Consider the following 24766-nt stretch of genomic DNA (forward strand, 5'->3'; position numbering starts at 1 on the left):
GTTAGGTCAGTACCTAGTCACAGAAAAACACAGCCATTTTCCAGCCAAAGAGAGGAGTCACAAAAAGCAGAAATAGAGATAAAATGAATAACTAACCTTTGATGATCTTCATCAGGTGACACTCATAGGACTTCAAGATACACAATACATGTATGTTTTGTTCAATAAAGTTCATATTTATATCCAAAACCTCAGTTTACATTTGCGCGTTACGTTCAGTAATGTTTTGCTTCCAAAACATCCAGTGATTTTGCAGAGAGCCACATCATTTTACAGAAATATTCATCATAAATGTTGATAAAATACAAGTGTTATGCATGGAACTTTAGATAAACTTCTCCTTAATGCATTGCTGTGTTAGATTTCAAAAAAGCTTTACCGAAAAAGCATACCATGCAATAATCTGAGTACAGCGCTCAGACACAAAAACAAGCGTTATAAATATTCACTTACCGTTGATGATCTTCATCAGAATGCACTCACAGGAATCGCAGTTCCACAATAAATGTTTGTTTTGTTCGATAAAGTCCATAATTTATGTCCAAATACCTCCGTTTTGTTCCCGCCTTGAGTTCACAAATAAAAATTCAAGACGCGCTGGTCAGATGAAAAGTAAAAAATTCCATTACAGTTTGTAGAAACATGTCAAACGATATACAGAATCAATCTTTATATCGTTTAACATAAATCTTCAATAATGTTTCAACCGGAGAATTCCTTTGTCTTTAGAAAGGAAAAGGAACGCAGCTACCTCTCACGGGAGTGCACGTGATCAGGTCACGGCAGACACCTGATTGAAAGAGCTCTCATTCCCCCCTCCTTCACAGTAGCAGCCTGAAACAAGGTTCTAAAGACGGTTGACATCTAGTGGAAGCCTTAGGAAGTGCAATATGACCGCATAGACACTGTATATTCAATAGGCAATGAGCTGAAAAACTTCAAACCTCAGATTTCCCACTTCCTGGTTGGATTTTTTTCTCAGGTGTTTGCCTGCCATTTGAGTTCTGTTATACTTACAGACATCATTCAAACAAACTTCAGAGTGTTTTCTATCCAAATATTCTAGGCTATCTAGCTTCTAGGCCTGAGTAGCAGGCAGTTTACTCTGGGCACCTTGTTCATCCAAGCTACTCAGTACTACCCCCCCAGCCATGAGAACTTAACTAAAGAAGCGTATGTTTTCATACGCATCTTTAGAAAGATGCAACCTGTAAACCATAAGGAACACAGCCCTACATCATAACAGTGCCACGTGTTTTATCTGTGTGTGTGTGTGTGTGTGTGTGTGTGTGTGTGTGTGTGTGTGTGTGTGTGTGTGTGTGTGTGTGTGTGTGTGTGTGTGTGTGTGTGTGTGTGTGTGTGTGTGTGTGTGTGTGTGTGTGTGTGTGTGTGTGGCGCTGGTGTCTGCTCTATGTACATTCCTGTGTGAGTCTCAGTGGAGTATCTCAGCACGTTGTTTTCAGGGTGATTTCAACGTGTTTTCAAACCTGCCTCTATCCAGTCAGCTCTGATTTACGTCAGTCTGAGGGCTTATTACCTTAAATACGCATTACAATACCACGCTTTGCTGGTCTCTGACTGGGCCTGATATCACAACTGTAAATACACAACCATAGAATTACACACAGATAAAGTGTACGCATCTCTAACATCACTGAGACCTACCGGGAACAATAATCATTTAAACACACGTTCCAATACCCTGTAGCTATAAACACTTACACACAGATGCAACCACGCAGCCAAACACCTGCACAGACTGCGCACAAATCGGTATAGAAACTATGACCCGTAAAATCTCTCAAATCTTTTGTTTGTGTACCCGGTCCCTCACATAAGATTATACCCAGAGTTTGAACATTGAATACACAACACACACACACACACACACACACACACACACACACACACACACACACACACACACACACACACACACACACACACACACACACACACACACACACACACACACACACACACACACACACACACACACACACACACACACACACAAACAGAGCATATTCTCACCTGGAGTTGGGTTTGAGGTTCTCTACAGCCAAGTGTGTGCCGCTGGAAGCGCTGGAGGACCACCTGTTGTTGAGGATGTCATCATATGAGGCGCTGTGGACCATGTAGCCTGCAGGGGTCACACACATGGCAAGGGTCAGGGGGCAAAAGTCATGAGAAATTACAGAAGAGAGACAGATCCATTTTGAAGTTTAAGAAAGAGGTGGCCATCTTGTTAGTGTGGTCTGAGGTTTCAGAGGAAAGATTTTCATTTTAGAGGAGAGTGAGTGGAGCCAGGACAACAATCACAACTAATTGTAAAGGTATCAGTGGTTTTAAACTAGAGATAGCCTCCGTAAGTCACATTGTGGATCTGCCAACCACTACCCATACCGAGCCTCTCTGTTTCTCACCTCTTCTTTTTGCTCTCTCACACACACAGGAGGGTAATCTGACATAAAGCCCCAGGCCAGTGTGTGAGTCGAGAGTTCATGGAATGTTCAGATCATGCCACTCAGCCAGTGGAAGCTCTACGAGTGCCAGGCCCACCGCTTCCCGCCACATCAAGCCACGATGTGTTCCTATTGAATGTTTTAGGACCTAATATTTCTGCTGAAGCAAGGACAACACAGCTGGCTCAAGATTATGTTGTTCCCTCTTTCTCTCCCACTATTGCAGCCTGTCACTCACTTCTTCTCCTCCTCTCCTCCTTTAATTTTCTCTAACCCCAGCTATCTCTCTCCCTCTCTTTCTTTCCTCTGATAATTTTACTGATAACTGAGAGAAGACAGGAACTGTAGTATATGATAACAAATATCCCAGTGATTATACTAAACAATGTGAATGAGAGACAGATGAAGAGGAGAGGGGATAATTAACACAATTTGCAACACATCTGGAAAACCACATGAGAGAGAAAGAGCGAGATCGGAAAGGAAGTGATAGGGGTGTGGAGAGAGGGGGTGGTCAAGAACAGCCACCTTTACAGTAATCAAAACTCTGTGATGTCTAAAACATCGGGGTCGGGCGAGTCCCTAAAATCTAACTAGCAGCTCACTAGTACATCAACAACCAGGTAGATTATTTCTGCTGACCAGCTATGATCCTTTGAGAAGCACAACAAATGGGTCAGGAAAGAAAAGTTGAAGTCAGACTAAGTGCACACTAACTGCCTGAAGCACTGACAGAATACTCTTGACACTTACATTGTATTTACAGGACTAGCAAGTTGCTAGTCACCCTGCGTGACATTGTGGTCCACTCCCCTGACAGCATACCGTCCTTTAGTGGGATGGCCCAGTCCAGTCCACTCACCTGACACCATGTCGTCCTTCAGGGGGATGGCCCAGTCCAGTCCACTCACCTGACACCATGTCGTCCTTTAGTGAGATGGCCCAGTCCAGTCCACTCACCTGACACCATGTCGTCCTTTAGTGGGATGGCCCAGTCCAGTCCACTCACCTGACAGCATACCGTCCTTTAGTGGGATGGCCCAGTCCAGTCCACTCACCTGACACCATACCGTCCTTTAGTGAGGTGGCCCAGTCCAGTCCACTCCCCTGACACCATGTCGTCCTTTAGTGGGATGGCCCAGTCCAGTCCACTCACCTGACACCATGTCGTCCTTTAGTGGGATGGCCCAGTCCAGTCCACTCACCTGACACCATGTCGTCCTTCAGGGGGATGGCCCAGTCCAGTCCACTCCCCTGACACCATGTCGTCCTCCAGGGGGATGGCCCAGTCCAGTCCACTCCCCTGACACCATGTCGTCCTTTAGTGAGATGGCCCAGTCCAGTCCACTCACCTGACACCATGTCGTCCTTTAGTGGGATGGCCCAGTCCAGTCCACTCACCTGACACCATGTCGTCCTTTAGTGGGATGGCCCAGTCCAGTCCACTCACCTGACACCATGTCGTCCTTCAGGGGGATGGCCCAGTCCAGTCCACTCCCCTGACACCATGTCGTCCTCCAGGGGGATGGCCCAGTCCAGTCCACTCCCCTGACACCATGTCGTCCTTTAGTGAGATGGCCCAGTCCAGTCCACTCACCTGACACCATGTCGTCCTTTAGTGGGATGGCCCAGTCCAGTCCACTCACCTGACACCATGTCGTCCTTCAGGGGGATGGCCCAGTCCAGGATGACAAACGAGTGACAGCCTTCCATGGCGACCACGGTGATGTTGTGGGGCTTGTTTTTGGGCGGCTGTTTCTGATTGGAGGCCAGGCTGTCTTTCTTGAACAGGTTCTCCAAGACGTCCACCTGGAGGTATTCCAGAGCCTCCGTCAGTGAGCACGGAGCACCCGGATCCTTCTGGATGAAGTTCACGTATGGAGCTGTAGGGAGGGATGGCAATGGAGGGGGGGTTGACAGGGAGGGATGGGAGTGGAGGGATGGGAGTGGAGGGGGATGGCAGGGAGGGATGGGAGTGGAGGAAAATGGCAGGGAGGGATGGGAGTGTAGGGATGGGAGTGGAGAGGGATGGCAGGGAGGGATGGGAGTGGAGGGGGTGGCAGGGAGGGATGGGAGTGGAGGGGGTGGCAGGGAGGGATGGGAGTGGAGGGGGATGGCAGGGAGGGATGGGAGTGGAGGGGGATGGCAGGGAGGGATGGGAGTGGAGGGGGATGGCAGGGAGGGATGGGAGTGGAGGGGGATGGCAGGGAGGGATGGGAGTGGAGGGTGGATGGCAGGGAGGGATGGGAGTGGAGGGGGATGGCAGGGAGGGATGGGAGTGGAGGGGGATGGCAGGGAGGGGGATGGGAGTGGAGGGATGGGAGTGGAGGGGGATGGCAGGGAGGGAAGGGAGTGGAGGGGGATGGCAGGGAGGGAAGGGAGTGGAGGGGGATGGCAGGGAGGGATGGGAGTGGAGGGGGATGGCAGGGAGGGAAGGGAGTGGAGGGGGATGGCAGGGAGGGATGGGAGTGGAGGGATGGGAGGGAGGGTGGATGGGAGGGAGGGATGGGAGTGGAGGGATGGGAGTGGAGGGGGATGGCACGGAGGGAAGGGAGTGGAGGGGGATGGCAGGGAGGGAAGGGAGTGGAGGGGATGGCAGGGAGGGATGGGAGTGGAGGGGGATGGCAGGGAGGGATGGGAGTGGAGGGTGGATGGCAGGGAGGGATGGGAGTGGAGGGGGATGGCAGGGAGGGATGGGAGTGGAGGGGGATGGCAGGGAGGGATGGGAGTGGAGGGGGATGGCAGGGAGGGATGGGAGTGGAGGGGGATGGCAGGGAGGGAAGGGAGTGGAGGGATGGGAGTGGGGGGAGGGGGATGGCAGGGAGGGAAGGGAGTGGAGGGGGATGGCAGGGAGGGATGGGAGTGGAGGGGGATGGCAGGGAGGGATGGGAGTGGAGGGGGATGGCAGGGAGGGATGGGAGTGGACGGGGATGGCAGGGAGGGATGGGAGTGGAGGGGGATGGCAGGGAGAGATGGGAGTGGAGGGGGATGGCAGGGAGGGAAGGGAGTGGAGGGGGATGGCAGGGAGGGATGGGAGAGGACGGGGATGGCAGGGAGGGATGGGAGTGGAGGGGGATGGCAGGGAGGGATGGGAGTGGAGGGGGATGGCAGGGAGGGAAGGGAGTGGAGGGGGATGGCAGGGAGGGAAGGAAGGGAGTGGAGGGGGATGGCAGGGAGGGAAGGGAGTGGAGGGGGATGGCAGGGAGGGATGGGAGTGGAGGGGGATGGCAGGGAGGGGGATGGCAGGGAGGGAAGGGAGTGGAGGGGGATGGCAGGGAGGGAAGGGAGTGGAGGGGGATGGCAGGGAGGGAAGGGAGTGGAGGGGATGGCAGGGAGGGAAGGGAGTGGAGGGGGATGGCAGGGAGGGAAGGGAGTGGAGGGGATGGCAGGGAGGGAAGGGAGTGGAGGGGGATGGCAGGGAGGGATGGGAGTGGAGGGGGATGGCAGGGAGGGAAGGGAGTGGAGGGGGATGGCAGGGAGGGATGGGAGTGGACGGGGATGGCAGGGAGGGATGGGAGTGGAGGGGGATGGCAGGGAGGGATGGGAGTGGAGGGGGATGGCAGGGAGGGATGGGAGTGGACGGGGATGGCAGGGAGGGATGGGAGTGGAGGGGGATGGCAGGGAGGGAAGGGAGTGGAGGGGGATGGCAGGGAGGGAAGGGAGTGGAGGGGATGGCAGGGAGGGAAGGGAGTGGAGGGGGATGGCAGGGAGGGAAGGGAGTGGAGGGGGATGGCAGGGAGGGATGGGAGTGGAGGGGGATGGCAGGGAGGGGGGATGGGATGGGAAAGCAGGAAGGTGGTTGATCAGTTATGTTACATTGTTGCTGGTTTTACGCTCCAATCAAGAAACCTTTGGGAGCACCGGTTTTCGTTGGACTACATCTTTACCGAACACTAAAACAATTTTGTTGATACAAGAAGGCAATGTTGTAACATCTGCTGGTGGACAATAAAGTCTCATATGACAATATTTGGCAACAATCTATTGTGTTTAGAAGCCAGTCCATGAGAGTCTCTCTGTTAGTCAGGAGTTCAGGAGAAGTAAGACTGGGTGTTTTTGAGTAGTATAACGGGTCGTGTGAGACCTCCAGTCCCTTCTTTCCTCCACTTTGGGTGATTCTCTGTCTGTGTCTGTCTGTATTTCCCTCGTTCTCTGTGTCAGTGGGAGCTAGTGCCAGATGGATCCATACACAGCTGTGAACACTTGCAGAACTCCCAGAATTCCCAGCCTGATTGGGCTGCCGATGGGAATGGACATCTGGCTGGACTCCTCACCACATGACTTGGCACAGACACAGCCAGAGGCACAAGCCAATAGGGCCACACGTGTCACTGTCCTCACCGGCTTCTCGTCTCCTTTTTTCAGACACTTTTTAGAAGTCAATAGAGTTGTACTCATTTCAACTTAATCTAATACTGTCCTTACAGACACACATCTGGACATATATGGCTCTGGTCTATACAGTCTTCACATACACTGATGTGTCTGTCCTTGTATGTTCTCTTCTATATGTATACAAGTGTCTGTTTCCACATGGTATCTTATTTTTTTCTAATATAATAATAATATATGCCATTTAGCAGACGCTTTTATCCAAAGCGACTTACAGTCATGTGTGCATACATTCTACGTATGGGTGGTCCCGGGGATCGAACCCACTACCCTGGCGTTACAAGCACCATGCTCTACCAACTGAGCTACAGGACCACCTATCTGAACATGTCTATCCTCCTTGCTCCTGCCGGATTCTAGTTCCTGTTTTCTAGCTTTCCCAGGTTTGACCATTCTGCCTGCCCTGACCCTGAGCCTGCCTGCCGTTCTGTACCTTGTCACACTACACTTTTTTTTTCTCAAGATGGCGTAGCAGACAGGGATCTTTTGTCATTGTCTTGTCGTATCCAGTGTATATATATATTTATATGTATCTTATTATATATTTTTATTATCCATTTTTTCTCCATCACCGGATTCCTACTGCAAGCTCTGAACCTCTTTACTTGGATCATCACAGCTCGCTAGCTGCTATCCGATTGGCTTCTCCTGGCTAACGTCTCTGTCCCGAAGCAAGCATGGAGAATAAGAGCACCTCCTCCCAGCTGCCCACTGCACTGAGGCTAAGAAACACTGTCACCACCGATAAATTCACAAAAATTGAGAATTTCAATAAGCCTGGCCACCCCTACCCTGGTCAATAGCCCTGCACCTCCCACAGCAACTTGCACAAGCCTCCCCCACTTGTCCTTCACAAAAATTCAGATAGTTGATGTTCTGAAAGAGCTGCAAAATCTGGACCCCTACAAATCAGCAGGGCTAGACAATCTGGACCCTCTCTTTCTAAAAAGTATCAGCCGAAACTGTTGCAACCCCTATTACTAGCCTGTTCAACCTCTCTTTCGTATGGTCTGAGATCCCCAAAGATTGGAAAGCTGCCACAGTCATCCCCCTCTTCAAATGGGGAGACACTCTAGACCCAAACTGCTATAGACCTATATCTATCCTAGCCTGCCTTTCTAAGGTCTTCAAAAGCCAAGTTAGCAAACAGGTCACCGACCGTTTCAAATCCCATTGGTCATGGGTGCACCTCAGCCATGCTCAAGGTCCTAAATTATATCATAACCGCCATCGATAAGAGACAACACAGTGCAGCTGTATTCATCGACCTGGCCAAGGCTTTCGACTCTGTCAATTACCACATTCTTATCAGCAGACTCAACAGCCTTGGTTTCTCAAATGACTGCCTCGCCTGGTTCACAAACTAATTCTCAGATAGAGTTCAGTGTGTCAAATTGGAGGGCCTGTTGTCCGTACCTCTGGCAGTCTCTATGGGGGTGCCACAGGGTTCAATTCTCGGGCCGACTCTTCTCTGTATACATCAATGATGTTGCTCTTGCTACTGGTGATTCTCTGATCATCTCTACGCAAACAACACCATTCTGTTCTTCTTCTGGCCCTTCTTTGGACACTAAAGCAAAGAAGGGCCAACAAAGCCTCCTTCACTCATGCTGCCAAACATACCCTCGTAAAACTGACTATCCTGCCGATCCTTGACTTCGGCAATATCATTTACAAAATAGCGTCCAACACTCTACTTAACAAATTGGATGCAGTCTATCACAGTGCCATCCGTTTTGTCACCAAAGCCCCATATATTACCCACCACTGCGACCTGTATGGTCTGGTTGGCTGGCCCTCGCTTCATATTCGTCGCCAAACCCACTGGCTCCAGGTCACCTATAAGTCTTTGCTAGGTAAAGCTCCGCCTTATCTCAGCTCACTGGTCACCATAGCAGCACCCACCCGTAGCACACGCTCCAGAAGGTATATTTCACTGGTCACCCCCAAAGCCAATTCCTACTTTGGCCGCCTTTCCTTCCAGTTATCTGCTGCCAGTGACTGGAACAAATTGCAAAAATCACTGAAGCTGGAGACTCATATCTCCCTCACTAACTTTAAGCTCCAGCTGTCAGAGCAGCTCACAGATCACTGCACCTGTACATAGCCCATTTGTAAATAGCCCATCCAACTACCTCACCCCCACACTGTTATTTATTTTGTTGCTCCTTTGCACCCCAGTTTCTCTACTTGCACATTCATCTTCTGCACATCAATCACTCCAGTGTTTAACTGCTAAATTGTAATTATTTCACTGCCATGACCTATTTGTTGCCTTACCTCTCTTATCTTACCTTATTTGCACACACTGTATATAGACTTTTTTCTCTCTATTGTGTTATTGACTGTATGTTTTTTTATTCCATGTGTAACTCAGTGTTGTTGTCTGTGTCTCACTGTTTGGCTTTATTTTGGCCAGGTTTCAGTTGTAAATGGGAATTTGTTCTCAACTAGCCTACCTGGTGAATTATTTTTTTAAACACTGGATTATTGGCCGTTCTGGACCTTTTGGACTCTGATCTTGATTACTAACCTCTGCTTGCCCTTGATCTGTCGTTTTGACTGCCCCCATTCTAGTAATAAACTTTTGTTACTTCGACACTGTCTACATCTGAGTCTTCCCTAAAATGTGATGTAGTGCTTATAATTGTATTCCCTTTTGTAACACTCCATAGACACACATAACAAGCTCTGTATGAGTCTTCAGATAACACACTGCTTGACCACGTGTCTGTCTATGCAGAGGAACCCAAGGCCCTTTGGCTGGCGCCAGTACAGTTGACATGGTGGGTCAAATGTACAGTTTCCTATCCTGCATTTTTCTGCTGTCTTTGGGAGGCTTGACCAACCCTTTGATAAACAGATCTACATGAGCAGCAGCTATCACATCAGAGACAGACAGACACAGACAGACACAGACAGACACAGACAGACAGACAGAGAGAGAGAGAGAGAGAGAGAGAGAGAGAGAGAGAGAGAGAGAGAGAGAGAGAGAGAGAGAGAGAGAGAGAGAGAGAGAGAGAGAGAGAGAGAGAGAGAGAGAGAGAGAGAGAGAGAGAGAGAGAGAGAGCTATATAGAAGAATGGTGGACGTGTCAGGAAGCTGGCTGTGGTGTTGGATCTGAAATATTAAACTAATAAATATGAGAGAGGATGTCTCTGTGTCAGGCCAACAGGGACCTCTCCTCTCACTGCTGATATCAGCGGGTTTCATATTATTTCATTATTTCACTGCTATTTTTATTCTATTTCATTCTGGATTTCTTTCATGGATGTAATGAGCTTCAGATGTGTTTGCTGTGTGGCGGCCGGCCTTGGCTCACAGGTTCGTCACAGAAACGGTTTAACTGGATTAGAAGACCTGGATCAGGGGCAAATGATGGTGGAGCATCAAGCTTGTAATAACATTGTAATAATATGGTCAATTAACAGACTTTTCCCCAAAGCTGTCAACACATAGGCCTACAGCATATTCATTGTACATGGCTATGGTGTTGCAAGCATCATGCACCAACCAAACAATTGGAAGCAATTCATTTCCAATTGGTGGTACTGTCTAACTCGTAACCCTGAATCCAAGGCATTCCAATGACCCAGACACATTCCAAACTGAGGTCCTCATAGTGAACAATACCAGCTAACACTGCTGTTACTGGGACCTGTTGGTTAGGGTACTGTCCAACCATGCCACATCTACACAGTCACATGGGAGATTGAGTGAGATTGAGTGAGTGGCGCTCTCTGGTGACTCAGCAGGAATGTACGCATCATCATTATGAGCCCAAAGATCACAAAGAGGCTCCTTTATTAGAGACAAGAGGAGGGAGAGGGTGATGGGGGGGATTAGAGGTGTTGTTTATATTCATGTTTTGTGGGGGGGTTTCAGCGTGTTTTTCCAGCCAGAGGAGTGGATGGAGGAGACAGGGGGAGATCAAAGTAAGCACATTAGACAGCGGGACGCTTCAGAACACTCACTGGCCTCAGCTGACTTCACAGCTTTCTGTGTCCTCAGTACACTCTTAGAAGAAATAGGTGCTATCTAGAACCTAAATGGTTCTTCGGGTGGCTCCGTAGGATAACCCTTGAAGAACCCTTTTTGGTTTCAGGTAGAACCATTTTGGGATCCATGTAGGACCCTTTCCACAGAGGGACAGCCGAAGAACCCTTTTGGAACCCTTTCTTCTAAGAATGTAGGAATGGGTATTTGACATTTGTTGACTGTTCAAGTACTTGCATGTTTATTTTTTTGAGTAATAGGAAAATATACTGAACAAAAATATAAACACAACTTGCAATAATTTCAACGATTTTACTGAGTTACAGTTCATATAAGGAAATCAGTTAATTTTAATTAATTAATTAGCGATGGGTGGCCTTGGGATGGCATAGGCCCACCCATTTGAGAGCCAGGCCAGCCAATCAGACTGAGTTTTCCCCCGCAAAAGAGCTTTATTACAGACAGAAATACTCAGTTTCATCAGGTGAAGAAGCCGGATGTGGCGATCCATGGTCTGCAATGTGAGGCCAGTTGAACATACTACTAAATTCTCCAACTTTGGAGGTGGCTTATGGTAGAGATATAAACACTCAATTATCTGGCAACAGCTCTGGTGGACCTCCCTGCAGTCAGCATACCAGTGTCATGCTCCCTCAATACTTGAGACATCTGTGGTATTGTTTTGTGTGACAAAACTGCACATCTTAGAGTGGCCTTTTATTGTCCCCAGCAGAAGGTGCACCCGTGTAATGATCATGGTGTTTAATCAGCTTCTTTAAACGCCACACCTGTCTGGTGGATGGATTATCTTGACAAAGGAGAAATGCTCACTAACAGGGACGTAAACAAATTTGTGCACAAAATGTATTTGTGAGAAATAAGCTTTTTGTGAATATGGAACATTTCTGGGATCTTTCAGTTCATGAAACATGGGACCAACACTTTCTATGTTGTATTTATATTTTTGTTCAATGTATATATGTTTATAGAACAGAAAGGCAAGGCCTGCAATGGAAAAAACATGTTCTAACATGTTCTAAGTTCTTACTGTGAGTTATTACCCCACTTTTCCACCAACGCACCTGCAAATTCCCGGACATTTCTGTGGGGAATGGCACGACCATCACCCCTGGTGAGACAAAACCTTGACTCGTCAGTGAAGAGCACTTTTTGCTAGTCCTGTCTGGTCCAGCGACGGTGAGTTTGTGCCCATAGGTGATGTTGTTGCCGGTGATGTCTGGTGAGGACCTACCTGTCTTACAACAGGCCTGCATGCCCTCAGTCCAGCCTCTCTCAGCCTATTGCGGACAGTCTGAGCGCTGATGGAGGGATTGTGCGTTCCTGGTGTAACTCAGGCAGTTGTTGTTGTGCCACTGTACCTGTGATGTTCCGGATCGATCAGCTGTCCCATGTCTCCCTGTCTCACAGCTGTCTTAGGCTTCTCACAGCGGACATTGCAATTTATTTCCCTAGCACCTGAAGTCCTCATGCCTCCTTGCAGAATGCCATTTATTGTCATGTGACATCCTGTACCTGTGATGTTCGGATCTACCGATCCAGTGCAGTTGTTGTTACACGTGGTCTGCCACTGCGAGGACGATCAGCTGTCCGTCCTGTCTCCCTGTAGCGCTGTCTTAGGCTTCTCACAGTACGGACATTGCAATATATTTCCCTAGGCACATCTGAAGTCCTCATGCCTCCTTGCAGAATGCCTAAGGCACGTTCACGCAGGGACCCTGGGAATCTTTCTTTTGGTGTTTTTCAGTCAGTAGAAAGGCCTCTGTAGTGTCCATTTTCATTAATTGTTTATGGTTCATTGAACATGCACGGGAAACAGTGTTTAAACCCTTTACAATGAAGATCTGTGAAGTTATTTGGATTTTTACGAATATCTTTGAAAGACAGGCTCTTGAAAAAGGACATTTCTTTTTTGATGAGTTTATATTCATATGCCATTTAAGATCCATTTATTGAAATCGTAATATCATCTGATTATATTTTATAGTGGGACACAATCCACTTCGTATGATTGTAGTATATCTCCTTCCGGGACCCTCCTCCTCGAATACTCTCTGTCGGCTCCCCGAACGTAAGGCAAAAAGGTAGTAACCTCAGCAGTGGTGTCTACTTGTATGGTTGTGCAATGGCATATCCTTGTTCTGTTAATTTAGCAGACAAAATGCTATTATTTATTATTTCAGTGCGAAGTGATGCGCATCTCACATCACAGTTATTCTCAAGGAGTGATCAATTGAAACACTACATTGAACACTGCATGGTGATGAACTAAGACCACAACTTCTGTTTGGTGAGTATCATTCAATCAATCAAATGTATTTATAAAGCCTCTTTTACATCAGCCGATGTCACAAAGTGCTGTACAGAAACCCGGCCTAAAACCCCAAACAGCAAGCAATGCAGGTGTAGAAGCACGGTGGCTAGGAAAAACTCCCTAGAAAGGCTGGAACCTTGGAAGAAACCTAGAAAAGAACCAGTCCTGTTCTGTCTGAGTAGGCCTAGGCTTAATTATTATGATGAAAATATGCTCTTTGTATTTGGGTTCCGGCGCTGACAGAGATGGCCGCCTCGCTTCGAGTTCTTAGGAAACTATGCAGTGTTTTTTAGTTTTTTAATGTATTATTTCTTACACTGTTATCCCGGGAAATCTGAAGTATTTATATGTGCATGTTCTTATTCATTCATTTACACTTGTGTGTAAAAGATAGTTGTTGTGAAATTGTTAGATTACTTGTTAGATATTACTGCATGGTTGGAACTAGAATCACAAGCATTTTGCTACACTCACATTAACATCTGCTAACCGTGTTTATGTGACCAATAAAATTGGATTTGATTGAATGTTTTTTCATATTTTGAGTGTGGAACCTGTTTATGTTTAACTGTTTTACAGTTAATTTTGTGCAAATCTACACACTTTGCCTAGCCTCGGTTCTTTCGAGACTACTCTTTGCCATGAGGCATAGACATTTAGCAATTGTATATCCCATTTCATGCAATATTTGACAGAGTCTGAATCTCAGATAAAGCATCCGAGCGAGCGAAACAGCGCCAACCTCTGTCTCCTATTTGTAGACCATGCGTCTGATGCTGTCTGGACAAAAGGAGTATGGCATGTCATACTTTTTCTGACCAGACAAAATGGGCTACATATAATAAGACAGAGGGGCGCTGTTTGGCTCGCTAGTTTCAGCAGAGAAGAAGAGGCGAAGCGAGAGGACTCACTCCCATCGTCCTGAATAAGCCCAATGCGTTTCTATGGGCATAATTTGCAGACCTAAGCCTGCACCTATTTGGGGAGCCAGCAATTTGTGCATCGCGGTGGGGTCGTGTTAACAAGGGCAGTATTATGTTTGGTTGGTGTGGTGTTCCCGGGGTCCTTGGTGATTCCCGGTTTTATGGTGGGGGAATTCTTTCTCTTTGCTCTTGTTTTCTTTAATAGGATGTCGGTGGGCGGAGCCGGGAGGGTCGTAAGCAAATTGGGACACACCTGGGCTCGGGTGTGTCTGGGGATAAATACTCCATTCCCTCCATTCATTGAGGAGACTCTCTCCACGCAGACACACTGTTATTTTTGGTTGTGGCATTTTGTGGATTATTTGTTTTGACACCTCTCATTATCACCATCGATACACGCAACCACTCACTTACACTACTGATTACTGACTACACACACCATTGTTAATTGCATATAGTTTACTTTAGTTAATAAATATATGTTTGTTGTTCCTTGATCTCTGCGTTGTCTCCCTTTTTGTTACGGGCTACGAGCCAGTTTGTGACAAGATAATGTGTCTTGAGTATAATTCAAAATGTTGAGACAAGAAGAAGGGGAAGGGTGGGTGGCGAAGATATGGGCTTCTCTCTCCAGAATGCATGCACTCAGCTCTCCAGAATGTGCTCCGCTGTCTCCTGCCAATTCTTGCACATTCATTGTTTCATTGTGCCGATTGTTTGCCCTTTGATTGTTTATTTGTTATTAATTCCCCATTACATACAGTACCAGTCAAAAGTTCGGATACACCTACTCATTCAAGGCTTTTTCTTCATTTTTGTTGTTGTTGAATTTTCCACGTAGTAGAATAATAGTGGAGACATCAAAACTATGCAATAACACATATGGAATCATGTAGTAACCAAAAAAGTGTTAAACAAATCAAATTATATGTTATATTTGAGATTCTTCAAAGTAGCCATCCCTAGCCTTGATGACAGCTTTGCACACTCTTGGCATTCTCTCAACCAGCTTCATGAGGTAGTCACCTGGAATGTATTTCAATTAAGGTGTGCCATGTTAACAGTTCATTTGTGGAATTTCTTTCCTTTTTAATGCGTTTGAGTAAACCAGTTTTGATGTGACAACGTAGGGCTTGTGTACAGAAGATAGTCCTATTTGGTAAAAGACCAAGTCCATATTATGGCAAGAACAGCTCAAATAAGCAAAGAGAAACAACAGTCCATCGTTACTTTAAGACATGAAGGTCAGTCAATACGGAACATTTCAAGAACTTTGAAAGTTTCTTCAAGTGCAGTCACAAAAACCATCAAGCACTATGATGAAACTGGCTCTCATGAGGACCACCACAGGAAAGGAAGACACAGAGTTACCTCTGCTGTAGAGGGTACAGTGCTTCTACACCTGCATTGCTTGCTGTTTGGGCTTTTAGGCTGGGTTTCTGTACAGCACTTTGAGATATCAGCAGATGTAAGAACGGCTATATAAATACATTTGATTTGATACATTTATTAGAGTTAACTGCACCTCAGATTGCAGCTCAAGTAAATGCTTCACAGAGTTCAAGTAACAGACACATCTCAAAATCAACTGTTCAGACGAGACTGTGTGAATCAGGCCTTCATGGTCTATTGCTGCAAAGAAACCACTACTAAAGGACACCAATATGAAGAAGAGACTTGCTAGGGCCAAGAAATATGAGCAATGGACATTAGACCAGTGAAAATCTGTTCAAATTGGAGATTTTTGGTTACAACTAGTGTCTTTGTGAGACGCAGAATAGGTGAACGGATGATCTCCACATGTGTGGTTCCCACAGTGAAGCATGGAGGAGGTGTGATGGTGGGGGGCTGCTTTACTGGTGACAGTCAGTGATTAATTTGGAATGCAAGGCACACTTAACCAGCACGGCTACCACAGCATTCTCCCGCGATTCAACATCCCAAAAATAGAAAGGGAGGCAGACAGGCGGAGTAGAGCGATTGAAGGAACCTGAATTTATCTGGATATTTTCTACTGTTTTTATTTGTCGGCTTTAGGCGTATGTATTTTACTTAGTTCATGATTCAAGTTATAGGCCTGCTGTTGCATTGGCCTGATTGGCCTAATTTCTTAAACCACCAATGTATCACGGTGTATCAATGTGTCCATAGAGGCAAAGGCTGGTGTTCTTGCATTCGTTGAATTCTGTCAAGACCCTGGCCTGTCAAGATCCTAGACTGTCAAGACCCTGGCCTGTCAAGACCCTGGCCTGTCAAGATCCTAGACTGTCAAGACCCTGGCCTGTCAAGATCCTAGACTGTCAAGATCCTAGACTGTCAAGACCCTGGCCTGTCAAGATCCTAGACTGTCAAGATCCTAGACTGTCAAGACCCTGGCCTGTCAAGATCCTAGACTGTCAAGATCCTAGACTGTCAAGACCCTGGCCTGTCAAGATCCTAGACTGTCAAGATCCTAGACTGTCAAGACCCTGGTTTGTCAAGACCCTGGCCTCTCAAGACCCTGGATTGTCAAGACCCTGGCCTGTCAAGATCCTAGACTGTCAAGACCATGGCCTGTCAAGACCCTGGCCTGTCAAGACTCAATAGCATTGGGATTCAGAAGTACAAAGTGTGACCATTTGTTCTGGAAACAACTTTCTCAACTGACTCCATTGCTCCAAATCACTGATCTGTCATAATGACACTTCATATACAGACCCAGTCCCATGTATTATGTACACCAGGAATGGGCAACTTTTATGAGGGTGGGGTCACAAAAAAACTGAAATCATCATGAGGGGCTGCAGTGGCTCACGGGTTTACGTACACACACGTGCAGTCAGAGCGTTTTGAGGGCCTTAAGCAAAATTGCTGATGTACCCGGCAAACAATGCAAGCAGCTGTCCAGGACCTTGATTGGCCCTCCGTCTCTGTAGGCGACAATCTACGCACAATACCCCATAATGACGAAGCAAAAAAACATTTTTTTTGGTCATGTTTGCACATGTATAACAAAAATAAATATCACATTTACATAAGTATTCAGACCCTTTACTCAGTACTTTTTTGAAGCACCTTTGGCAGCGATTACAGCCTCGAGTCTTCTTGGGTATGAGACTAGCTTGGCACACCTGTATTTGGGGAGTTTCTCCCATTCTTCTCTGCAGATCCGCTCAAGTTCTGTCAGGTTGGATGGGAAACGTCGCTGCACAGCTATTTTCAGGTCTCTCCAGAGATATTCAATTGGGTTCAAGTCCGGGCTCTGGCTGGGCCACCCAAGGACATTCAGATACTTGGTCCTAAAGCCATTCCTGCGTCGCCTGTGTGCTTAGGGTCATTGTCCTGTTGGAAGGTGAACCTTCACCCTAGTCTGAAGTCCTGAGTGCTCTACAGCAGGTTTTCATCAAGGATCTCTCTGTACTTTGCGCTGTTCATCTCTCCCTCGATCCGATCCTGACTAGTCACCCAGTCCCTGCTGCTGAAAAACATCCCCACAGCATGATGGTGCCACCACCATACTTCACCATAGGGATGGTGCCAGGTTTCCTCCAGACTTGACGCTAGGCATTCAGGCCAAAGAGTTCAATCTTGGTTTCATTTCATTTTGCCTTTTGGCAAACTTTTGGCAAACTCCAAGCAGGCTGTCATGTGCCTTTTACTGAGGAATGGCTTCCGTCTGGCCACTCTACCATAAAGGCCTGATTGGTGGAGTGCGGCAGTTATGGTTGTCCTTCTCCACAGAGGAAGTCTGGAGCTCTGTCTGAGTGACCATCGGGTTTGTGGGCAACTCCCTGACAAAGGCCTTTCTCCCCTGATTGCTCAGTTTGGCCAGGCGGCCAGCTTTAGGAAGAATCTCGGTGGTTCTTATCATGGAGGCCACTGTGTTCTTGGAGACCTTCAATGCTGCAGACATGTTTTGGTACCCTTCCCCAGATCTGTGCCTCGACACAATCCTGTCTCTGAGCTCTATGGAGAATTCCTTCAATCTCATTGCTTGGTTTTCGCTCTGACATGTACTGTCAACTGTTGGACCTTTATATAGACCGGTGTTTGCCTTTCCAAATATTTTCAAATCAATTGAATTTACCACAGGTGGACTCCAATGAAATTGTAGATACATCTCAAGGATGATCAATGGAAACAGGATGCACCTGAGCTCAATTTCGAGTCTCATAGCAAAGGGTCTGAATACTTATGTAAATAAGGTATTTCTGTTTTTAATTTTTAATAAATTTGCAAACATTTCTAAAAAACGTTTCTTCAGGTTCTGTGTGATCATTGTGTTTAGGGTTCAATTCCTACGGGGTCCAGTACAAAAATGTATGCACTCGCTACTGTAAGTGGCTCCTTTTTGGGGTAACAGACATATACAACAAAATGTACAATGTGGACCCAGATGATATAACTTAAAAGTAATAATTAAAATGTTTGTTTCCAAAGTGGTCCTCGACGGTAAAAATAATAACACATATAATGACTAAAAGACAAAAATACAAACAACCATAAATACATTAATTTATATTGACATTCTAGAAAGTGACATTATTCACTGCACTTTTCCCTAACCTTAAAAATTAATATATATTGTTTCAAGAATTTCATATTTGAACCTTAAAAAACAATCTATTCATTGCACATCACACCTATCATTCAAATAAATACACATGACCAGCGGCTATTACGTGACTTTTCTCCATAGTACCGTAGCCTACCTGTGAAACGTTTCTTCCCAGTGAGGTCGAACTCATTGGAAGGGCTGTTGTTGAAGGGCCTGCTCTCTGGTTCAGGGGTGGGGGGGTCTGGGGTGGTGGTGGTAGGGGGCAGGGTGGGGGGCAGGGTGGTTTGCCACAACATCTCATCTAGAAAACAAGGCAAACAAACAGCAAGTTAAGGCATGAACATCGCAGACTAGATACATATACCATTGAATCCAATCTAAATGGGTGTTACATTTTGCTACATAGGACTAAACCTGTGTAATTGCCATGTAATAATCATGTAATAACGCTGCAAAGGAGTGTGATCTCACTGGAAATGAGTGTGATCTCATTGGAAATGAGTGTGATCTCACTGGAAATGAGTGTGATCTCATTGGAAATGAATGTGATCTCATTGGAAATGAGTGTGATCTCACTGGAAATTAATGCGATCTCATTGGAAATGAGTGTGATCTCACTGGAAATGAGTGTGATCTCACTGGAAATTAATGTGATCTCATTGGAAATAAGTGTGATCTCACTGGAAATGAGTGTGATCTCATTGAAAATGAGTGTGATCTCAATGGAAATGAGTGTGATCTCATTGGAAATGAGTGTGATCTCATTGGAAATGAGTGTGATCTTATTGAAAATGAGTGTGATCTCACTGGAAATGAGTGTGATCTCATTGGAAATGAGTGTGTGTCACAACTTCCAGCAAAGTTGGTCCGTCTCCTTGTACGGGCGACGTTCGGTGGTCGAAGTCATCGACCTTTTAGCCATCGCTGATCCACTTTTCATTTTCCATTGGTTTTGTCTTGTCTTCCATCACACCTGGTTCCAATTCCATCAATTACATGTTGTGTATTTAACCCTCTGTTCCCCCCATGTACTTGTCGGTAATTGTTTCTTGTAGTGCTTGTGCAACGGTATGCTGGTATTTACCTGGTTTTGTTTGACCCATTTATTGTATTGTTCTGTTGACGGTGGTTTATGAATATTAAACGACACCGTTGTAAATCAGTTTTCGCTCTCCTGCTGCCAGTACGCACCTCACTACAGTGTGATCTCATTGGAAATGACCCAGACGGTTTTCCTTGCAAAAGACAACTTCTTCCATTATTTTTTCCATTCCTGGGGTACCAGATATTGTACATGATGCTCGTTTCACAGTAGATCACTGTATGTTCATGGTTCTTTGAAAAATAAAAGGAGAGCCGCACACTCTAGGCGCTCAGATGCAATAATTGAATAATCTAATATCCAACGTTTCGACAGACAAGCTGTCTTCATCAGTGTATAAGCCTAACAGATGTGTAAGGATTAAGTCAGTGAGGTCAGTGAAATCAATGAGTTACTTCCAGCAGCACCAGTAGGTCTGGCCTCTGGAGTGCCAATGGACCTCTGCATGGCATCATCATGTGCCTTAAACACAGGCTTGAGCCAATGCAATTTGTCCCACACGACTATTCTATAGCAAGCTAATAGGACTAGGTGCATACGAGCAATTGTTTTCTTATTGTGCTTAAACTATAACATCACAATGCTCACCAAACATAACATCATCACAGTTGCCCCATTCACTAAAACCAGTGACTAAAACCAGTGATGCATTACCATACCATAACATGACATAACATGACATGATATAACAGTCATCACACGCAGCAATATCAGAGAAGAACGGTGCAGTAGAGCATGCCAGGGCATTCATTCTCTCTGGGTTAGAAATGCAGTTCACAGGCACTGTATAGTTGAGTTGAGTTGGCCAGATGAAACATCAGAGACACAGCCGACGATGGAAGGAGCCCCAAACCAAACAAACACACAACTGACCGCAGCAAAAAAGCAAAGACCACAGGCAAGGAAACATGAGAGAAGAAAGTAAACAAACAGATGAACTGATAGATAAACATTGAAACAAGGCAGACCAAGCCCAGTGGCCTACTCAATAGCTAAAGGATAAGGCACCATGGCAACCGTACCCATGGAGTCCATTTCCATTCCTGAGGATTCCTCTGTAGGAAAAGCGTGACAGGCTATAGCATGACCACAAAACACACACACACACACACACACACACACACACACACACACACACACACACACACACACACACACACACACACACACACACACACACACACACACACACACACACACACACACACACACACACACACACACACACACACACACACACACACACACACACACACACACACACACACACACACATACTGTACATACACACGCATACAGGATCTTAATTTGAGCCAGTTTGCTACAGCAGGAAAATAATCCTGCAGCAACAGGAAATGTGAATTATGATGTGGATTATAATTTATCAACATTTTTGTAGGGGTAGATACATTTTTTGTTATGGCAAATGAAGTCTGAAATGTCAAAGTGGGAATTACAATCTTTAAAAGCGTTTTTAAAACTCAAATACACTACACCTTGCAGCTGTGAAGGAAAATCCTCAGCAACAAAAGAGTGATCAAATGAAGATCCTACATCTGTACACACACAGAAAAGGCACAGCCATATGCACCTATACCCACGCTGTAACACTCCCTCTGTATTCAAGATACAGTGAAAAGCTGAGAGTAAACGGTGGGATAAAGTGGTGCACTGTTTTGAGTTAACAAATAAGTATTTCCTTCTTTATTGGTTCTTAGTCATCTCAAATGTCCTATCGTAAACTCAACACAACTGGGCATAGTTAGTACATTATACTTTCAAAGAGGAGACTTACATTACAAAGCATATTACTTATGGCTGTCTGTCTTTGAGTGTGTGTTTGTTACAATTTCCCCTACTAGAGCCCTATAAGATGTATTTGTCAGAATGTGAACTTTGTGTCATCCCTATGGACCACTTAGCCAGAAAACGGCGTGTTAGTGTGTGTTGATCGTGTGTCTTGTAGTGAGACAGCTGAGCTCAGGGAGTAGGTTTGGTAGGGGTTTAACCCAGCCCCAACGGATGTGGCTGGCCTTGGGTTCAAATACTATTTTAAATCATTTCAAATACCTTACTGGTGCTTGTCTGAGTTTACCTGGATTATTGGCACCAATAAAATAGAACCAAAACTGCAAACCCTGCCAACTTCAGGCAGGCTAGGGCAAATGATCAAAGTATTTGAATGATTTCAAATAGTATTTGAACCCAGGCCCTGATACGGTTCCAGTGTTCTCTGAAGACAAATCTCTCGATTGTGCCTGGCTAGATCTTGCAGGGCTCTCTGGCCACAGACAGGATATACAAATAGTCAGCATGTTATGGAGATGGGTAAACAATAACAGCTCACAGACTAACTGATGTCAGAATCCCTTCTGATCCACTGCTTAGCATGCATAGGCCGTTACAGACAACATGGGTCAGTTTCTCCACTCAATCTCCATTGAAAGTGCTTTTCAGCCCAGAAATAGGTTTAATCAGGGTCCGGGAAACTGGCCCTATCAGATACTGTGGAATATTGTTAGAGTACGATAAAGTGAGAGGGCATTACATATTTGTTCATTTGGCAAACACTCTTATTATCCAGACTTCAACTAAACTAGTTAGATTAATTTTATACTGTTCTTCTTCTTCTACTACTACTACGGCTACAACTACAACTACCACTGCCACTACTACTACAACTAACACTGCTACCACTACAACTACAACTACCACTGCTACTACTACTACAACTACTGCTACTACTACTACTACTACTGTTACTACTACAACTGCTACTACTGCTACTACTAGTACAACTACTACTACTACTACTACCACCACTACTGCTACTACTACTACAACCACTGCCACTACTACTACAACTACCACTGCCACTACTACTACAACTACTACTACTACCACTACAACTACCACTGCTACTACTACTACAACTACTGCTACTACTAGTACTACTACTACTACTACTACAACTACTACTACTACTACCACCACTACTACTGCTACAACTATAACTACCACTGCTACTACTACTACAACTACTACTACTACAACTACTACTACTACTACTACAACTACCACTGCTACTACTACTACAAATACTGCTACTCCTACTACAACTACTACTACTACTAGTAGCTGCTATTACAACTGCTACTACTACAACTACTACTACTACTACTACTGCTACAACTACAACTACCACTGCTACTACAACTACTGCTACTACTACTACAACTACTGCTACTATTACTACTACAACTGCTACTACTGCTACTACTAGTACAACTACTACTACTACTACTACCACCACTACTACTGCTACTACTACTACAACCACTGCCACTACCACTACAACTACCACTGCCACTACTACTACAACTACTACTACAACTACCACTGCTACTACTACTACAACTACTGCTACTACTAGTACTACTACTACTACTACAACTACTACTACTACAACTACTACTACTGCTCCAACTATAACTACCACTGCTACTACTACTACAACTACTACTACTACAACTACTACTACTACAACTACCACTGCTACTATTACTACTACTGCTAATAGTTAGTTCTACTACTACTACTAGTAGTAGCTGCTGCTACTACTACTACTACTACTACTATTACTACTACTTCTACTACCACTTCTAGTACTACTATTGCTACTACTACTACTATTACTACTACTACTACTAGTAGCTACTACTACTACTACTACTACTACTACTACCACTACTACTAGTAGCTACTACTACTACTACTACTACTACTACTACTACCACTACTACTTGTAGCTGCTACTACTGCTACTAGTAGATGCTACTACTATTACTACCACTACTACTTGTAGTTGCTACTACTACTACCACTACTAGTAGTAGCTGCTACTACTATTACTACCACTACTACTTGTAGCTGCTACTACTACTACTACTACTACTACTACTACTACTACTACTACTACTACTACTACTACTACTAGCTGCTACTATTACTACTACTGCTAATAGTTAGTTCTACTACCACTACTAGTAGTAGCTGCTGCTACTACTACTACTACTACTACTATTACTACTACTTCTACTACCACTTCTAGTACTACTATTGCTACTACTACTACTATTACTACTACTACTACTAGTACTACTATTATTATTATTATGATACTACTAGTAATCTGACAATACATACATAAGCGTTAGTCAGACTCACCTTCAGGATAACAGTCCAGGACACCATCAGCATCCAGCATTGGAAATCCATTCTCATCCCTGATTAAAAACATTCCTGGAGGACAAGATGGGAACACCAGCATGGTCGTGGTCTCCTCTGTGGTCATTTCAGTGGTGGTTGGGAGCGTGGTTGGTTCAGGTGTGGTCGTAGTAGGAGGTCTGGTTGTGGTTGTGGTTGTGGTTGTGGTTGTGGTCCTGGGTTTAGGCCGGTCCAGGCCAATGACGGGTTTGCCACCCACGGTCAGGAACTTGTCTTTGGGGTTGACCAATGGTTGGCTCTCCCGACCATGACCGAACAGAGCCTGACCCTCCTGGTTCACTAATGGGCTGCCCTGGTGGTCTAGTAGGGGAGAACAAACAATCAATGATCTTTCTGTGTGAAAACCATTTGAGAAACAAAACAGTTAGATTTTGTGCTGTAAGTGTGATTTATCCCTTTCTCCGTAATAAATAAGGAGAATGAGAAGTCTTGACATACCAACACATTTACAAAGCTCTTAGGAAAGTAGACCTGCAATACTCATAGAAACTGAGTTCAATAAGAGAAGGTATACAGTATCTCACCAAAGATGGTGCGTCCATCCTCTCCCAGCACCACCCTCCTGGGTCGGCCCTGAGAGTCCTGGAGAACCATGCCATTCTCGTTCATCAGGACCCCCTCATCCAAGTCCACCACCTGAAGAAAACAACACATACACACCACAGTGTTGAAGACAAGACTCATACTGTCATAGGGAACATTACAAAATAAAGTCTGCATAATGGTTATCAT

The 24766-nt window shown here is 45.5% G+C and overlaps 1 protein-coding gene across 1 annotated transcript in view; it reads right to left on the reverse strand.

Annotated features, from left to right (window-relative positions):
- Nucleotides 1-24766, reverse strand: part of fndc1 (fibronectin type III domain containing 1) — a 105373-nt gene that overhangs the window by 8586 nt on the left and 72021 nt on the right. Inside the window, exons 13-17 of the mRNA XM_046299183.1 lie at nt 24559-24670; nt 23975-24334; nt 18800-18946; nt 4112-4348; nt 2035-2143 (exon numbers count right to left, since the gene is read on the reverse strand). Of these exons, the coding sequence (XP_046155139.1) occupies nt 2035-2143; nt 4112-4348; nt 18800-18946; nt 23975-24334; nt 24559-24670 (965 nt within the window). The remainder of the gene's footprint in view (nt 1-2034; nt 2144-4111; nt 4349-18799; nt 18947-23974; nt 24335-24558; nt 24671-24766) is intronic.

This window comes from Oncorhynchus gorbuscha, linkage group LG14, assembly GCF_021184085.1.
Source record: "Oncorhynchus gorbuscha isolate QuinsamMale2020 ecotype Even-year linkage group LG14, OgorEven_v1.0, whole genome shotgun sequence".
Taxonomy (NCBI): domain Eukaryota; kingdom Metazoa; phylum Chordata; class Actinopteri; order Salmoniformes; family Salmonidae; genus Oncorhynchus; species Oncorhynchus gorbuscha.